Raw genomic sequence first — 27,601 nt, forward strand, 5'->3', positions numbered from 1 at the left:
TAATTTAAAACAAAAAAGTAGATTTAATGAAGAACAACATTAATCTGAGGATAAATAAATCCACAACAGACTTTAAAGTTTGAAAATTTTTTTCCTTTCTTTGCAGAGAATGGTTTTCTGAAAGCACATAGGACTGAAGATGTCAAAATAAAATGTAATTTCCGAACATCCAGGTGAAACAGGCTTGGTCCTCCCTGCTGCCCTCCTACCACTCGCCACTGGCCAAAGTGGTAGTTGCTCTCGATTAACTCAGGATGGACGTTAGTTTCAGGAATAACTAGATGGCTTGTTTCCCGAATCATCTTCTTGTGATCCCATGCTCTGTAAAGGAGACAGTGAGGCAGTGTATTTATGTTTGCCCTTGTCAAGGGTTTCCCACCAGCCCCAAACAAGCACCCCTCATTCCTCCCAGAGGACAGTCACCCTTTTGTACAATGGAGAGGAGGCAATTCCAGGAACCACCCTACACATCCCTCTCACCACACTTCCCGGCCATAGTTTGAAGATGCTTTCAATGAGTCTCTCTGTGAACTTAGCGATAAAGGTTTTCAAAAAATTTCTGGCAACTAAACATTTAACCTGAAATCAAGTTCTTGTTCCTGATGTGGGAACACACCTCCTTCTCCATACACTCCACTTCTACTTAATGAGCAGAACCCTAATCACCTTTTGCACGAACTGGGGGTTCACTGTGATCTCCTGGTCCATGGCCTTCAGCCGCTCATCCAGCTCTATGCACTTCAGCATCTGCATGATAGACATATTTGAATGTGGTTCGCAGGTTCGCAGGTAATGCAGGTTTAGGTCATTTATACCCTTTTTAACCTAGACTATTAATATGGGTGCTAGAGGTTCACAATCTCTTGATCTGAAACCCCTGGGGCTAGATAGGTTTTGGAATCAGAATTTCTGAATTCAGAAAGTTAACACAGTACAAGTACTGTATATTACCTAACATCCCAGTAGGATCTAGGGTAGCACCCCATAACCAAACACATTAATATCTTTTGCAGTGAAACCTAAAAATATTCATACTAAGTGGAATAAATAAAGACTATACATTATTTCAGGTGACGCCATCAAATGAGTTACCAAAAAAACTTCCAGTTTTCAGGGGTTTTTTGGACTTTGAATTGCAAAAAAGGGATTATGGAGGTATACTATGCTACTATGCATTGCTTTTAGGTCTCTGAGACTCAATGTTTGGTTCAATCCATTTCCCTAATCAGATGTAAGAAACAGAGATCACCCACACAATCCCAACTTGTGTCCAGAACCCCGCATGGCACTCAGAGCAGCATGACTGCAGAAGATGCAGTGGTGACACTCTGTGGCCCATGGTTGCTGCCCAACAGGGAACTGCAGGACGGCTCTCCTCCTCCAGCCACCCCACTCAATCCCACTCTTGACACAGTCACATGTTTTCTGACTTCCCAACCTGGAACTCTGAATACATTTTACCATAGAAACAAGGCTCTGCATTATAAGTGGCAGTCGGGTATGGATAAAATTGTACTAATTATAAGACTCTTCAAGTGTTTTAGGAGTTAAGTAGGCTTTGGTGAGCTAGATAGGAAAACTAACCCACCATTTACTTATAACCATACAATCTGGAAGTTCTAGGCAGCCCATTTCGAAATTAACTTTCTAGAAACTAAGCTGTTCCTAGAAACTAGTTGAGAACTACCTGTATTTAAAACTAGAATTATCGTGAATCATAGGGGCAGTATTTCAAATACAACATCTCAAACATCAATCAAAAAAATCAAAACCTGGCATTCATATTTACCTCCTGATCAATGTTATGAAGCATGGCCGGGTTATTATATTTTTCAGGGTTATCATGGAAACTGACCATACCATCCTTCTGATTAATACTTGCAAAAATTTCACCATCTTCTATCTATAAAAGAAGAAATCAGGAAAGCAGTTCAGACGCGAGCACTAAGTGAATTTAGAGTGATTCAATATAATCAGGGGAGAGCACAGAGAGCAATAAATAAATAAATTCATATGTGTATTTTTAAGCACCATCTGTTTATTCAACAAGTATTTCTTGAACACCTACTATGTGCTAGGCACCATTATACATGCTAAGGGGTGCAAAACTTACACACACACACACAAATCCCTGCCCTTGCATTTTTGTATTGACATAAAATTCACATAACGTAAATTAACCATTTTAAAGTGAATAATTCAGTGGCATTTATGTGCAAACACCACCTCTATGTAGTTCCCAAACATTTTCATTACCCCTAAACCTGTTAAGCAGTTACTCCCTATTCTCCCACCCTCTCAGTCCCTGGCAACCACCAATCTCCTTTCTGTCTCTGTGGATCTGCTGTTGTGGACATGTCAGAAATGGAATCATGAACATGTGTCTTTTGTATCTTCTTTTAACATAATGCTTTCAAAGTGCCCTTGCGTCTTTAAACATTAATTTCATTGAGATGTAATTTACACTGCCCTTGCATTTTACAAAGTGAAACTCTAACACATTTTTGTTTCACCTCAGGAGAAATTATGTTCTGATCCTTCAAGAAAACTTTTCTTCCAAAGCTGATTCCACAGTAGTTTCAAGGTCTATGTGCTTTACTTGCTTCACTGACTGGGGATTTATTTGACTGATCCTCACAGCTAAATCCTGTCCATGACGTTAAAAAGTGAGAAGCCAAGAGAAGTCCCAAACAGGTACCGCTGTTCCTAACAAACTGCTCCAGGCTGACGACAATTAGTCCTTTTGTTATAGTGGGGCTGAGCTGCCTAAACTGGCCTACTCCTTTCTAGCTTTCGAAGAGAGTGAAGCTATTTAATGAAACAGCAACCAGCCCAACACATATTAAACAGAATGCATAATTATCTGACTATGTGATCACAGAGAGCTGCCTCTTTAGAAAGTGGATGGAATATACCCAAATGAAATGCAAACCCAGGTTTAACACAGCCGCACTTTTTTTGTAATAACTAGAACTAGCGACAACCCAAATGTCCATCTAATTAGAATGGAAAGGTATATTCACATAGCGGAACATCATAGCCCTGAAAATGAATGAACTAAAACTACATTAAGACATCATGTACAAATCTCATAATGTGGAGCAAAAAAAGCCAGACCCAAAACAGTAGATGCTGTATGTTTCCTTTTATGTAAAGCTCAAAACCAAACACAACTAAAATAGGATGTTAGAAGTCAGGATGATAACCTTTCTAGCCAGGAGTAGGGCCGGAGGCAGGCATAAGACATGTTTCCAGGGTGCCGGTAATATTTTGATTCTTGATCTAGGTGTTGGTTGCACAGGTGTCTTCACTTTGTGAAAATATATTTAGCTACACACTTAAGTGTACTTTTCTTTACGTAGATTATACTTCAATAAAATGTTTACTTTAAAAAAATCCCTAACATAGTACCTGAATAGGCCTACATTTATTCCACAAATTGAATCAATAATTAATAACCTTGTGAAATTAAAACCAACAGGCCCAGAGGGTTCCTGGTGAATTCTACCAAACAATTAAGGAAGAAATTATACCAATCTCTACAATCTCTTTCAGAGGATAGAAGCAGAGAGAATACTTCCCAACTCATTCTATGAGGCCAGTCTTACCTTAATACCAAAACCAGACAAAGACATTACAAGAAAAGAGAACTATAGACCAATATCTGTGATGAACATTGATGCAAAAATCCTCAACAAAATATAAGCAAATCCAACAACGTATAAAAAGAACTATACACCACAACCAAGTGGGATTTATCCCAGGTATGCAAGGCTGGTTGAACATTCGAGAATCAATTAATATAATTCATCACATCAGCAGGCTAAAAAAGATCACGATCATATCAATAGATGCAGAAAAAGCATTTCATAAAATCCAATATCCATTCATGATAAAAACTCTCAGTAAACTAGGAAAAGAGAAATTTCCTCAACTTGACAAAGAAAATCTAAAAAAAAAACTACAGCTAACATCATACTTAATAGTGAGAAACCTGAAGCTTTCCCACAAAGATCAGGAACTAGGCAAGGATGTCCCCTTGTACCACTCCTTTTCAACATCGTACTGGAACTTCTAGCTAATGCAATTAAGACAAGAACAGGAAATAAAAGGTATACAGATTGGGAAAGAAGAAATAAAACTGTCTTTGTTCACAGATGATATGATCATCTATGTACAAAATCTGAAAGTATCAACAAAAAACCCTCCTGGAACCAAAAAGCAATTATAGCAAGGCTGCAGGATACAGGTTAACATACAAAAGTCAATCGCTTTCCCATATACCAGCAATGAACAAATGGAATTTGAAATTAAAAATACAATACCATTTACATTAACATCCCCCCAAAATGAAATACTTAGGATAAATCTGAGAAAATAGGTACAAGATCTGTATGAGGAAAACTACAAAACTCTGATGAAGGAAATCAAAGAGGAACTAAATAAACTGAGAGATATTCCATGTTCATGGAAAGGAAGACTCAATATGATCAAGATATCAGTTCTTCCCAACTTGACCCATAGAGTCAACACAATCTTAGTGCAAATCCCAGCAAGTTATCTTATGACTAATGACAAAATGATTCTAAAATTTACATAGAGAGGCAAAAGACCCAGAACAGCTAACACAATATTAAAGGAGAAGAACAAAGCTGGGGGACTGACGCTCCCTGACTCAAGAACTTGTTACAAAGCTACAGTGATCAAGACAGTGTGGTACTGGCGGAAGAATAGACAGATAGGTCAATGGAACAGGAGAGTGAGCCCAGAAATAGACCGCTGTAAATACAGTCAACTGATTTTTGATACAGGAGCAAAGGCAATACAATGGAGCAGAGTCTCTTCAACAAATGGTGCTGGAACAATTGGACATCCACATGGAAAAAAGTGAATCGAGACACAGACCTTACAGTCTTCACAAAAATTAACTCAAATGAATCACAGACCTAAATGTAAAACACAAAATTATAAAACTCCTAGAAGATAATGTAGGAAAAAACCTAGATGACCATGGGTATGACAATGACTTTTTAGATACAAGAACAAAGACACAATCCATAAAAGAAATAACCAATAAGCTGGACTTCACTAAAATTAAAAACTTCAGAAGACAAGCCACAGACTGGGAGAAAATATTTGCAAAAGACACATCTGACAAAAAACTGTTATCCAAAGTATACAAAGAACTCTTAAAAGTCAACAACAAGAAAACTGATTAAAAAATGAGCCAAAGACCTAAACAGACACCTCACCAAAGAAGATATACAGATGGCAAATAAGCGTATAAAAAGATGCTCTACATCATATGTTATCAGGGAAATGCAAATTAAAACAACGAGATACCACTATACACCTATGAGAATGGCCAAAATTGGGAATGCTGACAACACCAAATGCTGGTGAGGATGTGGAGCAACAGGAACTCTCAGTCACTGCTGGTGGGAATGCAGAATGGTGCAGCCACTTTGGAAGACAGCTTGGCAGTTACTTACAAAACTAACCATACTCTTACCATATGATCCAGCAATCATGCTCCTTGGTATTTACCCAAGGGAGCTGAAAACTTATGTCCACACAAAAACCTGCACACAGATGTTTACAGCAGCTTTATTCATAATTGCCAACATTCGGAAGCAACCAAGAAGTTCTTCAGTAGGTGAATGGATAAACTGTGCTACATCCAGGCAAAGGAATATTATTCAGCACTAAAAAGAAATGAGCTATCAAGCCATGAAAAGACACTGAGGAACCTTAAATGCAAATTACTAAGTGAAACAAGCCAATCTGAAAAGGCTACTTACTGTACAATTCCAACCATATGATATTCTGGAAAAAGCAAAACTATGGAGACAGTAAAAAAATCAGTTGTTACCAGGAGTGGGATGAGAAGGCAGAGCACAGAGGATTTTTACGGCAGGGAAAATACTTGGTATGATACCATAATGATGGATACATGTCATTATACATTACTTCAAACCCATAAAATGTACACCACCAATAGTGAACCCTAATATAAACTACGGATTTTGAGTGATGATGTGTCAATGTAGGTTCATCAATTGTAACAAATGTACCACTCTGGTGAGGGATGTTGACAATGCGGGAGGGTATGTTTGTGTGGGGGCAAGGTATATACGGGAAATCTCCGTACCTTCCCTTCAATTTTGCTATGAACCTCAAACTGCTCTAAAAAAATAAAGTTGTAACAAGACATTAAAAAAAAAAAAAAAATCACCGCCCTCATGGACCTTACACTCTAGGGCAGGATTTCTCAAGCTTGGCAGTATTGACATTTTGGACGAGATAATTCTTTGTTGTGGGGCTGCCCTCTGCGTTGTAGGATGTTTAGCAATATCCCTGGCCTCTACCCACTAGATGTGGGTAGTATCCCTACCTGTGACAACCAAAAATGTCTTCCGATATTGCCAAATGTCCCCTGGCAGACAAAACACCCCTAGTTGATCCACAGCCTGTCAGGGTCTATCACGCAGTATTCAAAACCCATCCCTGTCCTTTGACCCCTCAAAGCCTTTCACTAGCTTGTGTGTCCTGGCTGGTATCATAAGCACATATAGTTCTTCTTACCCACCACCAAAGAGTGAGTTCCCTAGAGGAGACTCTAGCTTACTCATTTTGTATAACCCCTGTGGGGTTAGCAAGGTGCTCTTAGCAGGCACTCCAAGGTTGGTTAAGTAGGACAGGTTTTGTTTGTTTGGGATGTGTGTGTGTGTTTTGAGGGTTAGGCTGAAGGAAAAAACCTCAAAACATTTGTAAATTGAACTACGGAAATAAAATACTCCATTATCACAGTGGAAAACAGTCTTATTATTCCTAATCCTGATATGGCAGTGCTCCTGAAATCAGAGGGGAGATCACTAGCAGAAAAATGTAGAATCCTGACTTGCTACACATAAGATTTGCCTGACCTGGGCTGAGGAGATAGGTTTGTTTTGATGGATCCGATCAGAGCCACATATTTATATAACTGACTAAGTAGGTAGGTTATGATATATCAACTTTGTGGGTTATCACGTAATCGTTTAAATGATGCTTATCCAAATTTCAGGAGTAGGGAGATGCAACTGGGAAGTGATAAACATGGGTGTCAGGTGCACTGGTAATATGATTTCTGGAGCTGGTGTGAGCACGTGGGTGCCTACTCTAGCACGCTTTACATCAACACGACTCTGAAGGTAGTCACGGACTGACAGTGGTCGGTGAGGAGGTAAGGGGCTCGAGTTGGACTGCAACCAATGACATCACTAAGTGCACTGCCTAGCTGAGCGGGACTTTCTGGGCAGGCAGCAGCGCCCTGACCTATATACAGGCACAAGCTGGTGACCTGTCACAGGCCAGCAGAGCAAGAGCACAGCTCCATGCCTCTCTGTATCTCTATTTCATGAGTGTTTTAAATGATGTTCACAAAAACTCTGACAATGAAAACGTAAATAAGGAGCACAAACAGGACACACCAGGTATATCACGTGAGCACATATGACTGGAAAACCCCACAGACCGTAACGGAATAAACCAAAACGTCCACAGCGGTTGACTTTGGATGTCTCGCCTTTTCTCCTCTTTTGTATTTTCCATAATGAACATCTGTTACTTTTACAAGGACAAAAATCCCCTCATTAAGTTTTAAAAAATGCAAACACTCTCACCATGTGTAGGACATATTTTTCTGCCTCCTGAGGTCCAGATAACTGCACACGACTTGCCATATCTTGTAATGACAGTGTTAAAAAGGTCTGAAATTCAGAAGCAGAATTAATCACAGGCAGAAACAACTGAGGAAAGAAATTTTATTAAAGGTGTACAGGGTTCTACTGAATCATTAAAAATCTGTTTTTTACCATATAAAATAATTTTATGTTGTAAAGATGACTTGAAATTGATGAATTTTTTGTGTGTGTGTGAGGAAGATCAGCCCTGAACTAACATCCATGCCAATCCTCCTCTTTTTGGCAAGGAAGACTGGCCCTGAGCTAACATCCGTGCCCATCTTCCTCTACTTTATGTGGGACGCCGCCACAGCATGGCCTGACAAGTGGTGCGTCTGTGCGCGCCCAGGATCCAAACCCATGCGACCAGCAGCAGAGTGCGCACACTTAACTGCTACGCCACGGGGTGGGCCTCACGAATCCAATGGTTTTAGTCATCAATTTTCTAGAGGAGTAATGACTTCTAGACACTACCCTACACATACTTTCCTATATGTCTGAAATGCAAACATGCAAAGTTAATCACTGTACTGTTTGTGATAGCAAAAGATTGGAACTACCTAAATGTCCCCCCACAGAGGACTGGTTAAGTATAGTATAGTGCAATCACATAAACAGACTACTATGCAGTTGTAAAAAACTTAAGTGAGGACACTTTTTATGAACTGAAAAAGAATCCAAGATATGCACATCATTAAATATAAAAAAGGAGGATGCAGACTAGTGTATATGGCATACTAACATCTGTGTAAAAGGAGGGGAAAGATGTACACGTATGTGAGAGAGAGTCCATGTATGTGTGCTTATACGTGCACAGACAATCTCTAGAATGATACCTAAGAAACTGGTAACAGTGGGTTGGCTCTGGGGAAAGAAAAAGGGTGGCTGGGGTATAGGAACTGGATGAAGATTTTTGTATCTTTTTAATTTTGTATTATGAATGTCTTAACTATTAAATAAAATAAAGTTGAAAATATCACATGCATTCTTCAAAATTCAAAGCTAAAATGTGTAAACAAATGGGGCGTTAGAAGGAAACCAGTGTTTACCACTGCTCTGCTTGGAACTTGATGAAAATGCTCCCTTCCAGGAACAAATTAAAAAAGCTTTTTTTTTTTTTAGAAAAGCTGGCAATATTTACAACAGCATTTTCAAAGTAGGGCTTGTTAAAACTTTGATCTTGAAAATTCTTGATAAGCCAATTACCAAAAAAATCTACATATACTTTAGTTCAGTGAGTAGCACCGAAGAAAATGAAATTGTTAATTTTAAGAAGTACATAAGTAGTTTAACACAAATGAGGACCTGAAAATGAACTTTCTAAATACGCAGAACTATCATTTTTCCTATTTCAAAATAACCGGAAACTTCTACCTGAATGTCCATCAATAGAGGACTGGTTGAATAAATTCTGATCCATCTGTACAACAGACTACTCTATAGGGTAACTGTGCATAGGCTTCCGTTGCCATGGAAAGAGGTTTAAGACAGACTGAACAAAAAGGGCAGGGTACAGAATAGCATGCAGAATATGATCCCAATTACTTCTCATTGGGAGTGTCTTCATATACAGAGACAGAGAAGCAAGAGGACTCTAGAAGAATGTCCACCAAAACGTTAATATGGAGTGGCAGATTTACGCCCATGTGATAATTCTGTCTCCTGGTGCCTTCCAGCCAGCAAAGCCATGGGACACGGTTCCTGTCACCGACACTGACATACAGTCTACCCGTTGAGACTTCTTGAACAGCTTTTGATTTTCTGACTTTTGAATAAGAAAGAGACTAACATGGCTAGAAAATCCTTTGATTGTTTTCCCCCCTTCTATTATTCTGGCACCAGAATGTGAGGCCAAAAAGTGTAACAGCCACCATCAAAGATTTAACCTTTCAACTAGACACATCCTCTAATGACACTGTCCTTCCCAGCAGTGGCTACGGTGGCCCTCGCCTAGGTCCCCTGGGCAGTGTTTATCAGCCCAGTGGACCTCAATTAACCACGGGTCAGAACACCACGCAGGACCCAGGACACTGATAACTGCGGAGTCACTGTCCAGGTGTGGACTGACCACCTTGAGGCCCTTCCTGTTTGTTTGGTCAAACTCTAACTCTTGTTCTGGATTTATCTGATCCAAAACAGAAAACTGCATTTTCCTATACTGACTTCTCAAAGCATAAGCTATCAACTTATCCCAAAGTGATGAACTCTGGTTGACTCTTTCACAAGATACTTAACTGATTTTTGCAGTGATGTCTACTTATTACATTTCTTAGATTCTAATTCTTCACAACTTTTATTTGCCATCTTGCAATATAACATTTTCCTGAAAGGCACCGTCTTTTATCCGTGTTAACATTTTGATTCTTTTATCTAAACCTCAAGTACTCGTCACAACCGGGCTGCAGCTATTTTTCCATGGCTACCTCTTGATGGTGAGACAGGCATTTACCTAGAGTGGTTCTGCTAGCAAAACCCCAGAAAATTTTCTGGGGAGAATTAGGCTGCTTGTTACCCTGAACCTCTTAGATCCTGGTCTTTTTTGCCTGTGGGTCAAGTTGGTTTTTCTCCGGCTGACAGGTTACATTTGTTTTTGATCTTCCTTGAGTTGCTTTCTCGTTCACGCTCTTCATTTTCCTCTTACAAATTAACTTTTCATAAATTCTGATTTCCTTTTCTTAATGAGGAAGCTACAGTTTCTCTCTCTAGAGTATTTACAAGGAGTTTCCCTTTCTTGTTCAGTGACCATCTCCTCACCTTCCTTCCTCTTCTCCTGGAGGGGCACTGCTCCTCCAGGATGGCCTGCCTGCCTGCCTCCACGGCAACCCCCTCCTCACCCCTCTTTCTCTCTGGCTTCTCCAGACCCCACATTGTCAGATCCATCACACTTTCCCTGTCCTCCATCTGGAGCCTCCAGCGGCCCTCCCCCCTTGCTAGGTCGCCTAGGAAGACACAGCCCTATTCCTGCTCCCTCCTTCATCCACCGTCACACTGCCGACACAGGGCAGAGGGTATGCATAGGGACGGGCTCACCATGTTCTCATCAGCTCTGACTAGACTACTTCTCAAGAGGAGAGAGAAACCACCCTCTATTTGTTTAAGGCACTCTTAGTTTCCTATTACTTGCAGCATACGCTTTCCTAGCTCACATGGGATTTCATTTTTCTTTTTACTTTTCTGTACTGTTTGAACACTTGATAATAAACATATTTTCTATAATCAAAAACCATCAGTTATTTTCATTTTGAAAATAAAAATTATATAACTGGCTTACCTCCTACAGTTCAACTGCACATAGCTCATTCAACCCTGGCCTAAACAGCAATGTCCAAGTAGTACCGTGTTCAAACACACATCAGCACAGCCTGAGAAGTTCCAGGGCTGGTCACAAGCAACTCACGTCTGCATCATTAGTATGTCCCCACCTGCCCTTGGAGCTGTTTACCTCTCTCAGGCTACCTTTCTCTGCCTCCCCATGTAGACGTATTTCCTACCTGTCTTCCTCTTCACCTGTTCCTCTTCTCAAATACCCTGCTCTAGCCCTGAAAAGACCAAAAGGTATAAATCAAACTCTTTCTACAACATCAGTTGCGAGAGTTCTTAGTATAGAAATCCTGCCACACTTTATCCCTGTACCTGCTTTCTCAGCACTCTGAAGGAAAAGAGAAGGGAGCGAGGTCCCGGGGGAGTCAGCAGATGCCTCACCTTGGTTAGCCTTTGAATATTCTTCTTATAAAGAGAAGACAAGCATTGCTTCACCAGTCCCATGTTGTTATCACGAGTAAAAGTTTCACTGTGCTTGTTCACCAGGTTGCGGAGCTCTGAGGGATTATTGGTTGAATAAACTTGTGCTAACTCGTGGTATGCATTGCTAAGAGGCTAAAGGTTTGAAGGTGGGAAAAAAAATCAGATTAAAACGTTACAGGAATAAAATTGTGTACAGGAAGCAAAAGCAAACACGGTACTGTATTTTGAGCAAGTACATTCAATATCCTTTATTGTTACCTAACAAATTATAATTTACCCAAAGCAAATGTTTAGTTTTTAAGACCAAGGACAGAAGTTCCCTATGAAGTAATTTATCGTCAAAAAAAGTTGGTAGTATAGAGCAAATAACAGCATAGCAGGTGAAAGGGCACTGCATTTACTTAAGGCACGTGTGTCTTTTTTTCTCATCTTTTTTCTCCGTCAGTGCCTCTTTGTTTTTCTATTGATAAATTACATTGGGAAGAAAGAAGGCAACATTTCCATCCTTCTCGACTCTCTCATGCTCTCACACACACATATGCACCTCACCAGATGCAATGGGACAATTGGCTACTTTTGATAACAAGGAGCAAGACAGGAACAAGAGAACAGTGGCTGAGGACCTGCTCAGAGCCTGAGCTGCTTTAGGCATTTTATGCATATTATCCCCTATTTTTGGAGACAGCCCTAGTGGTCTAGCGGTTAAGATTCGGTCTCTCACTGCCATGGTCCGAGTTCATTTCCTGGTCAGGGAACCACATCACCTGTCTGTCGATTGTCATCCTGTGGTGACTGTATGTTGTTGTGATGCTGAAAGCTGAAATACCACCGGTATTTCAAATATCAGCAGAGTCATCCATGATGGACAGATTTCAGCGGAGCTTCCAGACTAAGAGAGAGCAGGAAGAAGGACCTGCCCACCCACTTCTGAAAAAATTGGCCATGAAAACTCTATGAATAGCGGCAGAGCACTGTCTGATACAGTGCCAGAGGTGAGAGGATGGCACAAAAGACCAGGCAGGGTTCCCCTCTGCCGTACACAGGGACACTAGGAGTCAGAATCAACTCAACGGCACTAACTACAAATCCTCTATTTTCAATATTAAGAAATTGGGGCAGAGGTACAAGAGAATGTGAAGTGGTCATGAGAAGCACAGGTAGAAACTAGATTCAAACCTACATCTCTACTATGAAGTCTGTGTTCCTTCCACTGTTTATGATATCATAAATAAACTACCGATGCTTGTGAATGATGCCCTCAAGTCATGAAGACATCACTTTATGAAAGCATTCCTTCTACAACAGGTCGGCTCAAGGGCCACCTGAGGGAACCACGAGAGTTCTCCAAAATGATCTGAGCATGGCTTCCCTAACCTACCCTGCCTATCACCCTTCCACAGGATTCAAGGGCCCTCTCTAAACCACCTTCCCTTCCCTCCTCGCCTGTGAATAGGCAGCCTAGAGCCCTGAGAACCTCAATAGGGCTCTTAGGTGAAGGACATTTGGCTATCTTCAACAAGAGAACATAAAAATCTTTGCGTCAGGAAGATTTTCAAGTTGATATCCCGAAATTTTGAGTTTTGTACAAGGAGAAACAAAGTAACAATGTTATCAAATTGATCATGACATCATAACCTTTCAAACTGCTCAATTTTTTAAAAACCATGGGTATGTATTTCAAAAAGTTTTTAAAAAATAGTTAATTTATTTTTTAACGTGGTCCTAAACTTGGGTCCTCAGTGAAGACAATCAAAAGTTCAGTGGGCAGGGGCCGCCCGGTGGCGCAGCGGTTAAGTGCACGCACCCCGCTGCGGCGGCCCGAGGTTCGCAGGTTCAGATCCCAGGCGCGCACCGGCGCACTGCTTGTTAAGCCATGCTGTGGCGGCGTCCCATATAAAGTAGAAGAAGATGAGCACGGATATTAGCCCAGGTCCAGTCTTCCTCAAGAAAACAGGGGAGGATTGGTATCGGATGTTAGCTCAGGGCTAGTCCTCCTCACACACAAAAAATAAATAAATAAAAAAGTTCAGTGGGCAGAACTTGTGGTGTTTGTACAGCGCTCTAGTAAGATTTCCCAAGCCTTGGGCAAATTGATAGTTCAATAAATCAGCACTGCTTTTTCAGTATTTCACTAAATTGTAATAGAAAAGAAAAAAATCAACTCTTAGAGGAGCTTAAACATCTATAGCTATAATTACCCAGAGGAAAGTTTAAAGACACATTCCTGAGAAACATTCCACCCCCATCAGGTGATCAGAGGGTGTATGGACTGGGATGGAGTTAGAAATTCTCCAGAACTGCAGCTCCCAGACTCCCAGGAGACATTTAATAAATGTCTGCTAATTTGAAGCTGCTGGGAGAGCTAAATCTCTATAAAATAAAATTATAGAACTATGTCTCATTACAATTTCCTTATGGACTTAACATGTCACTGAAGAAATCAGTTTTATTTTAAAAACTCACCTTAATGAATCTACCCACAATTTGAGACGTGTACTTCGGTAGCTGTTGTACTTTTCCAAGTAATATCAAAGAAACTAGAATATACTTTTTATATGATTCCAACATGATATGACTGACCGCCATGGCAGGGGTAGTTATAGCCTGAGCAAGAGAAGAATGCTTAGCGTGAAGAGAGTACAATGGAGCAGGAAAGAGCAATAGACCACATGTATCACTTTAATTAAAAAACAATACTTATATTAAATGCCCTATTATTATTTCTTATAACATCTTTATTGAGATACGATTCACCTACCATAAAATGTACCCTTTTAAAGTATACAATTCAGTGGATTTTGGTGTATTTCCCATGTTGTACAACTATTACCACTACCTCATTTCAGAACATTTTCACTCCCCAAAAAGAAACCTCACATCCCTTAGCAGTCATTCTCCATTCTCTCCTCTCCTCAGCCCCAGGCAACCATTATTCTATTTTAGTCTCTACGGATTTGCCTATGCTGGACATTTCATATAAATAGCATAAAAAATATGTGGTCTTTTGTGACTGGCTTCTTTAACATGTTTTCAAGGTTCACCCACGATGTAGCATGTATCAGTACCTCATTCCATTTTATGGTTGAATAATATTCCATTGTATGGATATACAACATTTTGTTTATTCATTGCTCAATTGATGGGCATTCGGGTTGTCACCACCTTTTGGCCATATGAATAATGCTGCTATGAACAGTGTACATGTTTTTGTGTGGACTTTGTCTTCATTTCTCTTGGATATATTCCAAGGAGTGGAAGTGCTGGGTCATATGGTAACTCTATGTTTAACATTTTGAGGAACTCCACACTGTTGTCCAAAGTGACTGTACCATTTTACAATCTCACTGGCAGTTATGAGGGTTCCAAATTCTCCATATCGTCAACACTTGTTATTATTGGCTGTCTCTTTTTTAATTTTAGCCATCCTAGTGGATGTGAATTGGTAACATTTTGTGGTTTTGATTTGCATTTCCTTGATGACTAATGATAACGTGTATCTTTTTATGTGCTTAGTGGCCATTTCTATATCTTCTTTGGAGAAATGTCTACTCAAATCCATTACTCATTTAAAATTTTTAGTTTTTTTGTTGTTGAATTGTAAGAGGTCTTTGTATATTCTGGATGCAAGTCCCTTATCAGAAATATGATCTACAAATATTTTCCTCTATTCAGTGGCTGCCTTTTTACTTTCTTTCACCTGGATTTATGAAGGTTAAGAAAAAGTGAAAACTATCATGCCCAAATCAGCCCAAATGTTTCAAATCAAAACCCAAACCACTGAGCCTGTAAGGCATTTCTTTGAGATTATTCTACAGACACACTCATAGAAGCGCATGAGGATACATGTACAATGATCCCCACTGCAACACTGCTTTCATAGTGAAATACCAGAATCAACTTACATTTCCGTCAACTGAGGACTAGTAAACTAACTAGGTCAATCCATGGCATGATATGAGAAGATGAAGCTGCTTTCAGTTTTTGCTTTATACAATGCTGTATGATTTGAATTTTTTTCAATAAGTACATCTTTCTTTCGGAATTTTTTTTTGAGGCAATAAAAAAATTTGTATCACCTTCTGAAATTAAGGTACTAATACCCTCTATACCATCTATAAATTGCATATTATTAAAACACAGTTGCATGAAGTAGACTAACACTAGACAATGCTTGTCATTACGGCAAAATCAGGGAACAGGTATTTTTCTTTTTTTTTTTTGCTGAGAAAGATTCACCCTGAGCTCACATCTGTGCCCATCTTCCTCTACCTTGTACATGGGACACTGCCACAGCATGGCTGGTGAGTGGAGTAGGTCCGCACCCAGGATCCGAATCTGCGAACCCGGGCTGCTGAAGCAGAGCATGCAGAACTTTAATCACTCAGCCACGGGGTTGGGCCTGGCAATAAGTATACTTTCAGGTAAAAGGCTTCTAGCTATAAACTTCAAAAATGTTTTGTTTTTAACATTTTAGCTATTCGTTATAGAAATATTTTTCTAAGTGTACTGCATACTTTCCTGCCTTTTTACTGCCCACACCATCTCGATATTTCTAGATCATCATCAGTATGCTCATCAGTTATTATATTGGGCTGTAAAATTATAACGCTGTGGCTGTGAAGCGTGTGTTTATTATTTTCTAAACAACTGAAATTTTTGAATTGTGTACTCTTCAAGAGAAGTCAGCTTGAAGACTTTACCTGACCAGACACATCCTTTAAGGACACTGTCTCTGCCCACCAGCACCTTCTGGTGACCCTTCCCCAGGTCCCCTCAGCAGTGCTTGCCAACCCCCACCCACGGAGGCAACGCGCGGACACAGATGCACGCACGTGTACTTATGTGTTTAGCATTTCAATTAAACTATGGGCTCCCTGAAGGCTTAGACTATCCTTAATTACCTTAGCATGTGCTATGAATAAAATAGAAACTTATGAACATCTGACAAATTTATCTTAAAACACTAGTATTAGCCAATATTGTAAATCTCTTTTTTAGACTCTGAGTAAATCTCCAGAATATTCTGCCAAATTGTGTACTACGTCTCATTACACAGATCAGTGGCCATTACACAGACAGAGACACAGGTGAGAGGGACTTTTCACTGTGTACTCCTTAATACCCTTTGAATTGTGAACTACGAGAATGTTTTCCCTATTAAAATAAATAAAACTCAACAAAACACCACACATGGTTTTAGAACAAGACAACACTTCACAGTTCGCTCAGTTCAATCTCTTCCCCACATGCAAAGAAAGCTATAAAGGTCAAGAGACATACAGAATTTAACCCAAACCAGACAAGGCACAGTGGCGGAGCCTAGATGAGACCCGCGCATGGGCGCTCTTCCCTCCACTGCCTCTGCTCGTCAACTCAGGAGCAGATCACCACCACGGACACGCCCACAGAGAAAATTCTGGAAAGGACACCCTGACGCTCAGAGGCCCACGCTCACTCTGCTCCAGCTGCACACTTCTTTGATCACACACGTCCAAAGGAACCTCAGGGACATTTAGAGAGATGATTACCTGTTCATAAAAGTAGAGTGCTCTTTCGAAGTTCTTTAGCCCAGTATAGATCATCCCTCCATAATAATAGTAACATAAAAAGTGCTTCGCATCATAGGCTCCGTTCTCTTTACAGATATCCATCATGTCCACATCAAGATACGGAAGGGCAGGTTTAAAGCATTTTGCCAGCAAACAAAGCTGTGAAAGGACTTGTATTAAATCGTCATTTTAATTGTATTTTGCCAAGCGTTAGCAGAAAGAGCAAATTCATAGATTCCAGAAACTTCAAGAAAATGATTATTTTGTTTTACATTTTATTAACATGATCTAAATGTCAACACCTTATTCCATTTTCTTAAGCATTCAGAAGACAGTTCTTCTTTATAAAAGACTAGCCAGCCATGAGATAAAGTACTCCACAGAGGCATTAAAGCCATCACTTAGCCCACCTAGCACCCATTCTGTTTACAGATGTGCAAACAACTGAGTCCTTTTTCTCTTTGCTGAACTAGTGGAATACAAATAGACCAGCATGGTGTGATAAAAACACAAGTTGTCTCTTCAATTACTCCTTTTCAATTTCTGAATCCTTTAGGTAAGTGTAGGGAATTGTGCAACTCAAGAAAGCAAGCACACGGCAGAATTCTGTATCCAGATGATGGTGGCACAGGTGAAGATATTGGTACAAAATCACTGAACTGTACACTTAGGATTAGTGCACTTTACGTATGTTATACCTCAATCACAAAAGCTTTTTAAAAGATTTAAAAAGAAAAAAGAAAAAAAGAAAGCATATCATCATGTGAAACTAGAACATGTGTTTGAAATAATCCATGTACCATGTTATTAAGGAAACGATATAAATAGCCCATAGGAACCGGTTAAACCCATATGATAGAACACGATGCAGGGGCCGGCCCCGTGGCGTAGCGGTTAAGTGTGCACACTCCACTGCTGGCGGCCCGGGTGCGCACTGATGCACCGCTTGTCAGGCCATGCTATGGCGGCGTCCCATATAAAGTAGAGGAAGATGGGCACAGATGTTAGCCCAGGGCCAGTCTTCCTCAGCAAAAAGAGGAGGATTGGCATGGACGTTAGCTCAGGGCTGATCTTCCTCACCAAAAAAAAAAAAAAATAATACTATGCAGCTGACAGAGAATCATCTCCGAGATACATTAAGAAGAAAAAAGCGAAGTACATAAGAGATCGTACAGATTATTACTATTTGTGTAAAAAAACTGAGACAAAAACTATATACCTATTTGCTTGTATGGGCATGAAATATCTTTGGAATGATACACAAGAAACTACTAACACTGGTTTCCTTTGGAGAGAAGTGATGGGTGGCTAGCGAGCAGGGTAGCAGGGAGACTTCATGATACACCCTCCCTTTTGCCTTCTGGATTTTGAACCATGTAAAATAAAATAAATGAATATCATTTTAAGGTATAAGAAGTTACCTATGTTTATTCTTGGGTTCCACAATTCCTTAAAAAGAAAATGACTTGGAATTTTTTTTAACATCACAAGCACCAATTACTCTATCTGTTCTACTCATACTCACATCACAGGCCTACTAGCTGAGCCCCATTCTACAGTTTGTATCCCGCAGCCTGTGAAAAATTTTGCCTACTAACAGAACAGATATACCTACATATTTCAACTTCTAAAATCTATCACAGTCTCCACCAAATTGCTTTCATTTATCTAAGCCAGTGTCGAGCAAACCCACAACCAACCTTCTACCTCGGACTCAGGTGACTAACACTCTTTGGCTACTTACCTGGCAGAGATCGGCATGTATGGAGGTCAGCTGGTTTGTATTCATCTGCATCTTGTCTATGGCTTGCTTAAGGATGCCAATTCCTCGCAGGGGCTGTCAGAAACGACACCTCTTTCAGATAAGTTCTCAAAGATGGCAGGACATTGGATCTTATGTTGTCACTTACAAATAAAAAATAACACTAATTGATAGGTTCCTTTAAATAACAATATGAGGTTTCCATACTCTTCCAGGAAATTTCCGTCCCTATTTAGTCAGAAAAACGTTTTCTTAAGCTGTCTGTGATATTTATGGTAATTTGGCAACGTTTTTTAAATCATAAAGCTTTTTTACAATGAAGATCAACAATCAAAAGCAATATTACTATCTCAAAAGTTTATTATATTTACACCTAAACAAACAAAAATTTTCCAAATATTTACAACAGATGAGAGCCTATACTTAGTAAACTTAATTGTGGAAAAGGATGTTGGCATTTTCCCACAGGACAGTCTAGGTATCATGCGTAAATTCTCTCCAACATCTCTTACCTGCTAATAAATTACTATTGAAACTGATACCACAAGTTACAAACAGAGCATTTCCTGACTTGAATATAAATAACAAGACCAAGTTTCTGGTGAGGTACAGTCAGTTTCTGGGCAGGAGATGTCACTATAAAATAGCTGCATAACTTACATGACTTTTTCAATAAAGATGTTGATTTTTGTTAACCATCTCTTTCAAACCACAATTTATTTAGTACTCCTACAAAATACCAACTGTTTCTTTCTGTTTTCAGTCTCCTTCAAACCACTAGTCTTAAAGTTCAATTTCAAATAAAAAAGAAACACCCAAATTATAACTTGTGTCAATATCACAAAAGTTAAAGATGAGCCAGCCGTGATGGCCTAGTGGTTCAAGTTCGGTGCACTCCACTTCAGTGGCCTGGGTTTGGTTCCCGGGCGTGGAACCACACCACGCGTCTGTCAGTAGCCATGCTGTGGCGGTGGCTCACGTAGAAGAACTAGAACTTACAACTATACACTATGTACCGGGGCTTTAGGGGGGGAAAAGGAAGAAAAAGGAGGAAGATTGGCAACAGACGTTAGCTTAGAGCAAATCTTCCCCTGCAAAGAAAAAAAAAAGAGAGAGAAACGACTTATTTAAAAAAAAAGTTAAAGAAAGGCCAAAGAACTGTTCCAGATTAAAGGAGATGAAAGAGACATGACAATGTAATGCAATCCATGATCTGAGATTCTCCTGTTACAAAGGACATTAGCAAAACAACTGGCAAAACCTGAATAAGGTCAGTAGATTTGTTAAAGGATTACATCCACCTCCTGCTGTTGATCATGTACTGTGGCTATGTAGGGAATGTCCTAATTTTTAGGAAACACTCATTGAAGTATTTAGGATAAGGGGCATCACATCTGCAATTTACTTCCCCATGGCTCAGAGAAAAAGAGACAAGGATAAACAAGTGTGGTAAAATGTCAACATCTGGAAAATCTGGGTGAAGGGTATAGGGGAATCTTTATATTGTTATTTTCTTGCAACTTTTTGTGAAGCTAAAATTCTGTCATAATTAAAAGTCTTAACAAACAAACAAAAACCCAGCACATACAACATAAAGGCACTAGGACGGTCGTTCTGAAAATCACCAGCAGCAGCAGCAGCCCTTCTTGAAGTACTACTTCATCCTGCCTCTCAGAGTCCTCACCTGGTGGAGGCCCGCTGTCCTTACCGCAAGTGCTAAAGAGACCACATGCAGTCATGGGCCACATAACAACATCTGATCAACGATGGACCACATAGATGACAGCGGTCCCATAAGATTAGTACCAGAGAGCCTAGTGTGTAGTAGGCTATCCCATCCAGCTATGTAGGGGAGGAAGAAATTTTCCTCTACCCTTCTAGGTCCTTCTGGCTGGTCTCAGAATTAAATTGACATGAGACAATTAATAGGGTTTTAAGTTAATAACATGTATACATGGGAGAAATACAGGAAAACCAAATGCCTGAAGCCCTCACCTTAAATACCATCCTCAGTTAAAGACAAAAGAAGATGTTGGGGGTGGGGAGAGTCAGGGACTTCAAAGGGAAGGAAAGCTATTCACAGGTGGGTGAAAAGGAGCAAATGTTTGGAAAACAAGTGTTTTTCTTGCCACGCAGAAACAGAAGAACAGAGAGGGGAGCCCAATATACAGGCCTTTCTAGGTCCCTCCCTCTCTACCACCTAGTTCATGTTCTGCCAAGGTGATAGCTCGCTTCCTGAGACAGGTTTTTTACCTGAATTCTTTTAGGCAGTTAAGGGGGAGGTGACAAGAAAAACTTTCTGAGTCTTTTACTTCTTAAAAATGATCAGCCTGAAATAAACCTCATGCTAAAGAGACACATTTTGGGGTGGCAAATTTTGTTTCCCTTCAGCATACTCCATGATGTTTGCACAGCTACGAAATCACCTAATGACACTTTTCTCAGAACGTATTCCCATTGTTAAGAGATGCACGACTATATATTGAAGCGTTAGGATGCTTAGAACTAACCTGGAACCTTAACGAATTAGTTCATTGTCAGATATATATTATAGATATATAAGTTAGATATACAATAGAATTGTAAAATACTTGGATAACATTGCTTACCTGTTTTCTTTCCACAAGTGCATTTGTTAGCTGATGGCAAAGCCCAGCAACTAGATACAACAATAACAAAATATTGAAAATATAAATGACTGCACAGGCAAAGTACAATCAGTAGAAAACAACAAAATGTTATTTAGCTTACAAGTGTCTGTTGCATATCGAATGTGCTCCCCATTACAAGTACTGATGAAAAGCTGAACCTGTGAGAATAACGTTTCGAAGTCAGGAACACTGGGCATAGAAAACTTCACAAATCTGGAATAAAGAGAAAAGAATCAATTTATCCTGATATTTCATGGGGGGGAAACGTAGAAGTGACTGAGGGCAGAAGTCCATCCTATCTCCAATATTCTGTGAAATTAAATGTCATAGTATTTTTAAAAATTAAGAAACAAAGTGTATGAGATTCTCGTGGCCTGGTTCTTTGCACAATCAAGACACAGAAATAGACACAAATAGACGTTAAGAAAAAATATGCTTAAAAAAGAACAACTTTCAAAAAAGAAAACTCCATTAAATGAGGCCAAGTATCAGGTAATCTAATATTCATGAAGGAACTGAATATAAACTTTTAACCAAAAATTAAAAAAAATATATTTTCTTTTGAGCTCCAATGTGGTCAGGACTATTTACTCATGTAAAAACCAGTTGTTGCTTTTCCTGCTCTGAGTGCAACAGACTGAAGGAGGGCAAGAAGTGAGCACTATGGACTGGCTGGAGGCTGTGGTTCAGGTTAAAGATGCTGCTGCCCGGACTCAAGGAGATGCTGTGGTCCATCTGGGAAGAAGAACCAGCTGACAGGCAGGTCAGGAAGGGGTGGAGGTGAGAAGAGGGAGGACTTGGATGATCCATCCTGAGTCACTCGGCAGATGGTGCCTTACAACCGCCATGGTAAACACTCTGAGAGGCGGTCGGAGATAGGTTTTGGGGAAGAAATCATGTAAGCTACCACCACGTGGCAACTGCTTACAAGTAAACTTCAAGCCCTTCTTTTTCAAAAAAATGAACTGTTGAAGCTAATTTCAAGAAAAATGAAGTGGATATTATCGCCTAATCACAATTTCTTCTATATCTTTCAATTTTAACCTCCATCTATAAAGTGTTGTTTGACTTAACAATGTCACCTTAGGGGGCCGGCCCGGTGGCGCAAGCGGTTAAGTGCGCGCGCTCCGCTGCGGCGGCCCGGGGTTCGCTGGTTCGGATCCCGGGCGCGCACCGACGCACTGCTTGGTAAGCCATGCTGTGGCGGCGTCCCATATAAAGTGGAGGAAGATGGGCACAGATGTTAGCCCAGGGCCGTCTTCCTCAGCAAAAAAAAAAAAAAAAAAAAAGAGGAGGATTGGCGGATGTTAGCTCAGGGCTGATCTCCTCACAAAAAAAAAAAAAAAAAAAACAATGTCACCTTACATCTGTAATTATACTTTTTAATTATCAAATGTGTCTGAAACAATCTCATGACCTATGGGCTTCACAATAGGTCAATAAGGATTGTGATTTCCATTTTATAAGTAAAAATATGAAGCTCAGGCCCCACGACTCATAATTGGAAGAACATAATTCACATCCAGGTTACTCAGAAACAAGCGCAGGGTTCTTTCCAGGTTCTCTTTTACTGACATATAATGGTAAAACACCTTACAGTTTCACGATGCTTACATGTACATGATCTCACTTGACATATGTTAATATAAGTTTACGTGTATACAAAACACACATGCTACCCATTTTTCTAATCAGCAAACACACACAGGAGAAATCTTTACCAGCCAGCAGGATCTGACAGAACTTTCTGCAATGATACAAATGTTCTATATCTGCGCTGCCCAACACAGTAGCTACGTGTGGCTACTGAGTACCTAAAATGCGGCCAGTGCAACTAAGAACTGACTCTTTAATTTACTTAATTTTAATTAATTTACATCTAAATAGCCACACATGGCTAATGGCTGTATTGCAGAGTACAGCTCTAGACTCTCATTCTGACAAAGTGTCTTCTCTAAACTCTATTCCTGACACATATATTTGTCTCAGGAATCCCAGCACGAGTGAAGCCTGACCCTTGCTTTAGTTCATTTTCTTCTCACGTTATATTATTTCAACTTTCACAACAACCATAACATTTCAATTTATAATACTAAAACATCAAGAGGAAAAGAGTTCTACTGTCAAGTACACAGAGTTACAAGGAACCCCAATTGAAATAAGGTCTATTTAATTTGGTCTTAAACAGCTTAAGCTTGCTTGAAAAGAATTCAAAGCAATGTTGCTTTGGAACATTGGTAATTTCAGTCAATATAGTTCACCATGCTCTGTTCCATCACTCTTCCTTATTTTCTTTCCAAGTTGGAAAATCTGGACAATCCAATGGATTACATGAATAAAAGTATCCAGATAAATGCAAGCTATAGTGCTCACAATTGAGATGGCCGTACGTTTTTAAAAATAAATTTCAAAGTTTACATAAACATAAACAAGAGTTAAAAAATGATAAAACTCAACGAAATCTAACAAGCAATGATTAGCTGGAATGAGTAAGATGTAACCACCATGATGTGACTTTAGTCGTGCAAAAGAGCTCAATGTTGTTTACTTGGTTTACTTCCTACACCAAAAAAAAAAAGGCCAGAAAGTGCATAGCGTGCAGCTGTAGCAAGCACAAAACTATACAAGACGATGCCCCTTACAAAACAGCAAGGACGCCCAAGGAGTGCTCTTGAACATCCAGAGCCCCGAGCACAGTGTCCAGATGGGATAAGTTCTTTGCAAGGAGTTCCCCACTCTTGTTGATCAGTTCACAAAGCTGAGTCATTTGCCCTGGAAAACAGGAATAACAGGAATCATATTCAGTTATAGCACTAACCAAACTAAAGGAAGTCTAACCACAGACTTCATTCCTCAGAGCAAGAAATACCTAAGGATGATTTCTTACAGCTCTCTCATTTCAGGAGGACCCGGAAGAGTCAGAGGAGTGAAACCACCCTGCCCACGGCCTCAAAACTAAACCTTCCATTTCCCTCCAGCCCCGAACGTTTCTCCTTATCCTCCATTGCCTTTTCCGGTCCCTCAAGCCAAAAATGTACACTTTACTATCACCACCACCCTCATCTCCCTCTCTGTATCCAAAATGTCATCAAATAGGATTTAATTTTACTTCGTAAGTCTCTCAGCGCCATTCCTTTCTCTCTCCTCTGCCTGAATTCATATCCTCATCATTTCTTGTCTGTATGACACTATAAATCTTCTAAACGGTCCATCTACTTCAGTCTTTCTCTCCTCCAACCCATACTGCGTATTGGTATCTGTGTGATCTTTCTCAAATGTAAAATCCAATCCAGTTATTCCAATGGCTTTAAGAAATCTAAATACCTCAGCCCAGTAACCAGTCCCTGCACCTCCTGGGGCTTACCTCCTGCTACTTCCCTTCACACACCTACTCGTGGGTCACACCAAGCTCAGAAAACTCAATGTTCCATGTTCTCCCACCTTTACGCCTCCACGCATGCTGTTCTCCATGCTTAGTGTCCCCTCCTTCACTCTTCTCCTCCAAATCCTCCATTACCCAACTCATGCTCTTTTCACAGTCCGCCTGGGTCATCCCTGGACCCTCACTTCACACACACACACGTGACTAACTTGGATATTTGTCCTCTGTCTCCTCTTTGCATCACCTGGGATTGTGGTAATTAGGTAATTCAATGTGAACTCAGGCGGAGAGACTACCTTGTTTCTCCAGCTTCAGAATACAGGGCTTGCTTAGCAGCCGATCAATCAACAAGCAGCTTGTTGAATTTAATCTCTTAACTGATCCATTGATTTTTCCCCTATAACACAATGTTCTGTTTTAACAACTACAGTATCTAATTAGGCCCAAACTGGTACTTTGAAGTAGACTCGCCGATCTAATAGGTTATTCTGATAACAGACACCATGGCCACACTCTATACTCCTAAATCCCACTAGCTGTGTTTCTGGTGGTGGTGGGTGTATATAAGTCCATGAACATCAACCTTAAGTTTCCTCCTTCAGTAGTTCTTTTACATTTTGAACTTCAAGCTACCCATAACAGCTATGTCAATTTAGTAGCCGGGTGATGTTTTCCTTATTAAAAGACACTTTAAACAGTATAATGCTTAAAATTCAAGTGAGTGTAGCTAAGAACTTTGAAAATTTAATTTCCGGGGCTTCTACACTATACTTTTAAATTTGATAAGTTTTAACAAAAATAAAGGAAATATTCCTTTATTAGATGCATTGAAAAACAAGAATTAAAAAAATCTATGATCTTATTAGATGTCATCTTTCAAAATAATGACATAAGTTGAAGTGGGAAGTACCAACTCACCATTATTTTATTATAGATCTCACTATAGATCGCAATAGGTATGAAATAGACAGCTTCTTCCAGTTAAATAATGTGCCCCTTTTTTTAACCCACTACTCTAAATACATTACAGTGGTTTGAAACACCCAGAAATAAGTACTTCAGTCCATTACTTCTTCCTCAATTAAATAACCAATGCTGAGTTGAGACTTAAAATAAAAGCTGGGTCACTATGAAACCATGAGAGTTAACCAGTGCAGAGCCAAGGGGAAAGTCATAAGTAAGTTTAAGTGCCACAGGGTGCATTTGAAATGAGCCCAACCAGAGACGTGGTCAAATTTCCTCTAATCAAGAAAAGCTGGAAATTATGATATTCTCTTCACTTAAGGTCTGTGTTAGAAAATTCTGAATAAGAACAAGTAGAAACTCAAACACTTTCTACGCAGTGAACATGAGGCACAGAAGCCAAGGGCAGTGAAGGTGTATTTCTCTCTACCTCACACACTGTTCCTAAAGCAGCGTCTTGCACAGCGTATATACAAAGCTTTCAGATAAGTGATCCCAACTGATGCTCAACAGCCCTCCTTCCCTTTTCTAAGTGAGAAAATTAGCCCAGGGATATTAAGTGGCTTGTACACGAAGTGACTGAGACAGGATTCCAATCCAAATCTTCTAACCACGCTACACCCCAGGAAGCAGAAACTAAGTGTGACATAAATGAATGAATGAATGTTTTCTTCATTCAGAGACTGCGAGTTTATGCCTTACCTGTCAACCTAATTTCTATCGATAATCAGGGAAACGGCTCCATACCAGATCAGTTAAGCCTTACAAGAGCGAGGCAGATACACTCCTCCATTTTTACAAATGGAGAGAAGAGAGACTCGAGAGTAAAGGTTCTTGCCCAAGGTGACACAGCTCCGAGAACTCTGCAATTAATGGCCATTAGCAACAACCAGTAACTGTACTTACTGCACCCCAGATGACAGGCACCGTTCCAAGTGCTTTTACACGGCTCTCTCATGCAAGCCTAACACTCTGTGAAGTAGGGACTTATTTTTATTTTACAGACGAAGAAACAGGATGGCTAAAGGGGCCTCCACAGCCAGCAGCTAGTAACTTGACTCTGAGTCCAGGGCTCTAGCTTCAGGTGACGAGGGGAGCGAACCAAACAACATGAAAATTGAGGGCAAAGCAATAATGGCCACAACTCTACCCTAGAAATGGAGTCCTACGAGCGAGAGCTGGCTCGGCATTCTGCAGGACTAAAATAGGCGCGCCGGCCGGCCCTCGAGCCTCGGAGCCAGGGCACCAGAGAGGACTCGCCCGCGCCGCTGCCCGCGGCCTAGTCCGCAGCGGCCAGGCGGGGGACGGACGCGCCGGCGCACCAATCACCGCAGGCAGGGAGGCCGCGGGGACCAACACACGCTCGGGAAGGCCGGCGGAAGTCCCGCCCCCAAACTGTCAAGCAAAGCGTCCCGCGGAGGGGCCCGGCCGGGGGAGGAGGGTCCGGCAGCCCAGGGAGGGGAGGCGGCGGGTCGCCGACCGCTCGGGCCGGCGGGCGGCGGAACGGAGCCCGAGAGCGCGAAGGCTGCTCGAACTCGGCCGCGCCGGTCCCATCCTGGTCCCCTAGCCGCCACCCCGAACCCAGCCCCGCAGACGAGGCTCGGCGCTCACGGGGCGGACCCCTGAGTCCGTGCTGGCGGCTGGGATGCAGGCCCGTCCCCGCGGCCCGGAGGGCGCGCCCAGGCCCGACCCGGCGGCCCGGGGCCTCACCTTGAGCCGAGAGCTGTCGGACACTGTTCACGAACTGCTCCAGGGCCGACGCCATGTTTCCCCCGCGCGGCCCGAGCGGCACGGCCAGCTCGCGCGGGAAAAGGCGGCCGCTCTGG

At 40.9% G+C, this 27,601-nt stretch overlaps 1 protein-coding gene across 2 annotated transcripts; it reads right to left on the reverse strand.

Moving 5' to 3' along the window:
* On the reverse strand, positions 1-27,601 carry COPS3 (COP9 signalosome subunit 3). 2 transcript variants are annotated; one of them, XM_058559505.1, is made up of 12 exons: positions 27,486-27,601; positions 24,073-24,202; positions 21,531-21,643; positions 21,389-21,438; positions 18,762-18,854; positions 16,997-17,176; positions 13,932-14,072; positions 11,427-11,600; positions 7,665-7,751; positions 1,790-1,903; positions 667-747; positions 1-321 (listed from the first exon to the last, which is right to left on the reverse strand). In XM_058559505.1, the coding sequence occupies exons 1-12, from the start codon at positions 27,538-27,540 to the stop codon at positions 268-270; spliced, it is 1,272 nt and encodes a 423-aa protein (XP_058415488.1). In that variant the 5' UTR covers positions 27,541-27,601; the 3' UTR covers positions 1-267. The 2 variants fall into 2 exon arrangements, with proteins under 2 accessions (XP_058415488.1, XP_058415489.1); XM_058559506.1 differs by lacking the exon at positions 24,073-24,202 and having other exon boundaries at positions 27,486-27,568.

Source organism: Diceros bicornis, chromosome 18, assembly GCF_020826845.1.
Source record: "Diceros bicornis minor isolate mBicDic1 chromosome 18, mDicBic1.mat.cur, whole genome shotgun sequence".
In the NCBI taxonomy this organism is placed as follows: domain Eukaryota; kingdom Metazoa; phylum Chordata; class Mammalia; order Perissodactyla; family Rhinocerotidae; genus Diceros; species Diceros bicornis.